Source organism: Lipotes vexillifer, unplaced genomic scaffold (assembly GCF_000442215.2).
Source record: "Lipotes vexillifer unplaced genomic scaffold, Lipotes_vexillifer_v1.1 scaffold518, whole genome shotgun sequence".
NCBI classification, from domain to species: domain Eukaryota; kingdom Metazoa; phylum Chordata; class Mammalia; order Artiodactyla; family Lipotidae; genus Lipotes; species Lipotes vexillifer.
The window spans coordinates 746730-752447 of record NW_006780945.1 but is presented as its reverse complement, the minus strand read 5'-3'; the positions used below and the strand labels follow the sequence as shown (position 1 = coordinate 752447).

Here is a 5718-nt window from a genome sequence, read left to right as displayed (position 1 = left end):
GCCAAAAAAAAAAAAAAAAAAAAGGACACGACAGAAGGCTAACAAGAGCAACACTAAGTATTGGCAAGGGTGTAAGGAGAAAAGCATCGCAAGCAGAAATGTAAATTAGTAGAAACTTACTAAAAGTATTTGTCAATATGTATCAAAAGCTTCCAAAACATTCAATTCCACTTTTACAAATTTATCCTAAGGAAATAACTAAGAATGTATACAAAAACTGGGGACACAGATATTCATGGTAATACCAGTTACCACTTTAAACAATTAACAATAATGAGTGCTCAAATAAAACATGTACCACAATGGAATACCATGCGGTCATCAAAAGATGCATGGAAATGTATTTACTGAAGTGGAAAAAACGCACGTGACATTAAATTTAAGCAGCACGTTACTAAACAGTGTATACTGAGATTCTACTTTTAAAACATATGCCTTTTTCTCTACATATACAAGTTTGCAGGACTTCCCTGGTGGAGCAGTGGTTAAGAATCTGCCTGCCAATGCAGGGAACATGGGTTCGAGCCCTAGTCCAGGGAGATCCCACATGCTGCGGAGCAACTAAGCCTGTGCACCACAAACTACTGAGCCTGCGCTCTAGAGCCCACAAGCCACAACTACTGAAGCCAGCGCGACTAGAGCCCATGCTCTGCAACCAGAGAAGCCACCGCAGTGAGAAGCCTGTGCACCAGTGAAGAGTAGCCTCCGCTCGCCGCAACTAGAGAAAGCCCGCGTGCAGTACTGAAGACCCAAAGCAGCCATAAATAAATAAATAAATAAATATTTTTAAAAAAGTTTGCAAGATATTCATCATATCATTAACAGTGGTGTTACCTCTGGGTAAGTAACCTGCATGATTCGATTTTTTTAAAATTAATTTATTTTATTTTTTATTTTTGGCTGCGTTGGGTCTTTGTTGCTATGGCGGTGAGCAGGGGCTACTGTTCATTGTGGTGCACAGGCTTCTCATTGCAGTGGCTTCTTTTGCTGCGGAGCACGGGCTCTAGGCGCGTGGGCGTCAGCAGCTGTGGCACGCGGGCTCCACAGCACAGGCTCAGCAGTTATGGCGCACAGGCTTAGTTGCTCTGCAGCATGTGGGATCTTCCCAGACTAGGGCTTGAACCCATGTCCCCTGCACTGGCAGGCGGATTCTCAACCACTGCGCCACAAGGGAAGCCCCTAAATGATCCTATTTTTGTCCCCCAATCTTTCCCAGTCTTTTATATTTCCTACTTTTTCTATGAGTACCAAATTAAGAAAGTTGAACACTTTAAAATATTAAGTGAAAATAGTTTTTGCTAGAGATAGATATAAATATGCATATATTGACAGCAATTATCCTCGGATGACGGGATTATGGATTACTTCTTTCACTGGAGTTTTTTCAAACCAAAGACTTTTCACAAAAATGTGCATACTAGATTACCTCCAATTTTTCAGCCAGGAGACCCTCAGTGCCCCCAGACCTCAATCTCATCTGCATGAGTTCATTGATAGCTGACTGGTCCCCTGAGAAAAATAGAGATATTGAGTGGAAAATCCTCGAGGGAGTTGGCTGTTCCCTCAAGAACCACTAGATTCAACTCCAAGCTCTTCTCCCTCCATAAGCACATTTCAAGGCCTCCCAAGTCCTTTCACAAAGCTCTTGGTGAGTAAAGAAGATGGCAAGGCCAAAACTGAAGCAATGGAATTCCCTTCCGGATTTCGAGCAGGGCTAACTCCGACAATTCTACTTTTTTCATCAACCAAAACCCACGCCAAATATGGAAGCAAGGGAAAGGGAAGAAAGTTAAAGAAATTCTCTGGGCTCTCTGAGATGAACTACCACCAAGCCACCTGTCGATGCCCCATGCAGCCCGCTCACCAATGTTATATGCACAGTAGCGGATGTTGGGCGAGATCTCCTCCACACGCTGGTTGTACAGCACAGCCTGCTCTTCTGTGAAAGCGCTGGCCAGCTTCTCATAGATAGTCCTGCGAGGAAGGAAACATCACGGCTCACAGCAGTCTCACTTTAAGAAAATAAACTCATAAGGAACACAGACCAACTACCAGAACTGGCATGTTCTGAGGCTGAAAGAGAAGAATCAACATTTCTAAAGAGAAGGAAAAAAGAAAGAGATTGTAATAACTTTCACAGAAACAAGCATTGGCTGATCTGCAGCTTGAATGTGACTATTATCAAAACTGGTCACAGCCTTTGGACCAGAGGACTTACTTGCATTTGTTAAAAGCCTCAATGGCGGCTTTCCATTCTTGATGTTCAAACCGCAGCATTCCTGAGAGGTAAGCCGTGTAAGCCTGTAAGGAGACGGGAAGAGAGAAACGGCTTCAACACCCGACAACCAGACAGCCCAACCGCCTCTACTTGCTTCGAACTTTGGTATCAAGGATACAGAAATATTCAGGTTGATTCTAAAAGAAAAAAATTTATTTCACTAATAAAATGTGATACATACGTAATTTTATGATTCATTTTACTTCCTAGGCAAGAACTTCAAAATAAAGAAAATTTGTTGCCTGCATTTTATTTAACAACCCGCTTCTGGGCTATAACATAAGCATTAAAAGTTGAAATATCTTTTATCTCTTTTCAAATATTCATTAAGAAAAAAATTCTTATTTTGTGAACTTCCCAGATACAAGTTCTCCATGCACGTATCAAAAGAAGCATGGGCTTTCTTAAAAGTTAGAGCTAATTGTTAAAAACCAAGAGCTCAAAAACAAAAACAAGAGCCAACTTCACCTTTTAAAAGCAAGATTAGGTTTTTTCCTCTCCTGACTACCAACATATAATGTAAGAAACTCTGTTCTGTTTACGTCTCTCATCTCCACAATAAAGCAAAGCTGATGTTGAGACACTAACCTGAGCCTCCAACTTGGTCTTGGCGTCCACACGATTGCTCTCACACAAGCGTTCCAACTCCTCCGCATGCTTCACAGCTTTGCGTAGGCGAGATAACAAGTGGAACCGTTTTCGGGGTTCAGTGTTGGCTTCCTGTTTGAGCTGCATGGCATAGCTCCAGGCTCTCTCAGCATCCATCAGAACCAGAAGCAAATATCTAAACCAGAGACAGAATGGGCCAACTGAACAGCAAAGGCCAGGAGCACCAGACTCAGATATTCTCTGACGTGCAGTCTTTGGCCTCTCAACTTTTCCCTATGCTCTCCGTTGCTTTCCTCCTCAGAGCTGCTCTTCAGTATCAACCATGGCTCCCAAATCAGCATCTCTGATAGGTTTCTAACCACCTATCAGACACATCTCATTGAAAAGCCTGCTACTGCTTCAAACTTGGCAAACCCAGACTTACCCCTCCCAAATTTAACAAATAGAGATAGTCTAGGCACATAATCTGGCCTCATCTTTGAATCATATCTCCTTCATCCCAACTCAGTTAGAAACCACGTCCTTGAGAAGCAGTGTATACACGTGTGTGTGTGTGTGCGTGTATGCGTGTGTACTTTTTTTAACTGAAGTATAGCTGACTTAAAATATCATATTAGTTTCATGTGTACCACAGAGATCCGATATTTTTATACATTATGAAATGATCACCACAGGAAGTCTAGTCACCATCTGTCACCATACAAAGGTATTACTATATTATTGACTGTGTTCCCTATGTTGTGCATTATATCCCTGTGACTCTACTGTATAACTGGAAGTTTGTACTTCTTAATCCCCTTCCCCTATTTCACCTACTCCCTCCCACTTCTCTCCCCCCTGGCAACCACCAGCTTGTTCTCTACAAGTCCTTTTGTTTGTTCATTTGTTTTTTAGATTCTACATATAAGTGAGATCATACAGTATTTGTCTTCCTCTAATTTCACTTAGCATAATACTCTCTACGTCCATCCATGTTGTCGCAAATGGCAAGATTTCATTCTTTTTTTATGGTTGAGTCACATATATGTAACCTGATCTTGCTTTTACAAGATGAAGTTGGCATCCCTTGTTTTTGTTTCTGAGCTCTGGTTTAAATATACATATAAATATAGATATAGACAGAGATTTAGATATAAAACCTTCTTTATCTGTTATCTATCAGTGGACACTTAGGCTGCTTCCACACCTTAGCTATTGTAAACAATGCTACACAATAAACGCTGGCGTGCATATACCTTTTTTAATTCGTGTCTTGGGGAGTTTTTTTCAGATAAATACCCAGAAGTGGAATTGCTGAGTCATATAGTTCTATTTTTAATTTTTGGAGGAACCTCTGTACTGTCTTCCATAGTAATCGCACCAATTTACATTCCCACCAACAGTGCACGAGGGCTCCCTTCTCTCCACATCCTCACCAACACTTGTTATTTCTTGTCCTTTTGATAACAGCTATTCCGACAGGTGTAAGGTGATATCGTGGTTCTGATTTGCATTTCCCTGACAACTAGTGACGTGGAGCATCTTTGCAGGTGCCTGATGGCCATCTATATAACCTCCTTGGAAAAATTTCTATTCAGATCCTCTACCCATTTTTTAATCAAATTGTTTGTTTTTTTGATATTGAGTTGTATGAGTTCTTTATATATTCTGGATATTAACCCCTCATCAGATATGTCATTTGGAAATATCTTCTCCCATTTAATAGGTTGCCTGTTCATTTTGTTGATGGTTTCTTTCGCTGTGCAGAGAGAGGCAGTATACTGAAGTCGTTAAGAGCCTGGATTGGAATTTTAGTGCCACCACTCACTAGCTGTGTGACTTCGGGCAAAATACTAACCTTTCTGTGCTTCACTCTCCCATGCAGTAATACATAAAACACACTTAGACCAGAGCCTGGCACTTACTAACTGCTATATAAGTTAGCTACTTTATTATTATTATGGTGAATCTTTCTTTAAACTACTGCCTTGATTAATCTTCCTTTAACTGCAGCTTAGCCTGGTCTCACTGTTCCAACAGATTCTTCCTAACTTGATCTCATCGGATTTAATCAATCCATCCTGCTTCATCCCATCATGCTCTAGTTTTCTGACCGTGTCTCATACACCAAGCTCCGAGCCTCTTCGCTGCCTGAGCAGTAGCTAACAACTGCCCAGAGCATTACAGTTCCTACACTGCATCCAAAGACACCATGGCATGCTGTTTCTCCGAACACAGAATGTCTTTTCCTCTCACAAACCCTTAAAGGTCCAGCCTCCTCCATGCAGGCTTCCTGGTTTCCCCATCAAGAACCCCCAAACTAACTTCTCCCTTCCAAGACTTCAGAATTCTTATGAGTAAATTACACACAATATAGCAGTTCTGCTATCTTGTAGTGTTCCCTGTTCTGCACTCAACCAATATCTCTCAACAATATCAGAGTCAATGAGGTTCAACAACTATGCGTCCCCAACTCTTCTACATCCAGTATGGTGTCTAACTCAGTTCCAGCCACATACTGGACCAGGGGGCAGCAAACTTTTTTCATAAAGGGCCCAACAGTAAGTATTTTAGGCTTTATAGGCCCTATGGTCTCTGTCACAACTACTCTGCTACTGTAGCACAAAAGCAGCTGTAAGCGATATCTAAATAAATGGTGTGGCTGTGTTCCAATTTTATTTACAATAAACAGGTGGCAGGAAGACCATTTTGGCTCACAGGTCAAAGCTGAGGAACTTGACCCATAGACTTTTTTTTTTTTTTTTTTTTTTGGGGTCGCGGGGCCCTCTCACTGTTGTGGCCTCTCCCGTTGCGGAGCGGACGCGCAGGCTCAGCTGCCATGGCTCACGGGC

General features: G+C 41.8%; 1 protein-coding gene across 3 annotated transcripts in view; it reads right to left on the bottom strand.

Annotated features, from left to right (window-relative positions):
* Positions 1 to 5718, bottom strand: part of SRP68 (signal recognition particle 68) — a 30461-nt gene that overhangs the window by 19697 nt on the left and 5046 nt on the right. For all 3 annotated transcript variants that reach the window (XM_007454321.1, XM_007454322.1, XM_007454323.1), the window contains 4 exons: positions 2867 to 3062; positions 2219 to 2301; positions 1865 to 1974; positions 1427 to 1509 (listed from right to left, as the gene is read on the bottom strand). In XM_007454321.1, coding sequence (XP_007454383.1) covers positions 1427 to 1509; positions 1865 to 1974; positions 2219 to 2301; positions 2867 to 3062 — 472 coding nt within the window. The remainder of the gene's footprint in view (positions 1 to 1426; positions 1510 to 1864; positions 1975 to 2218; positions 2302 to 2866; positions 3063 to 5718) is intronic.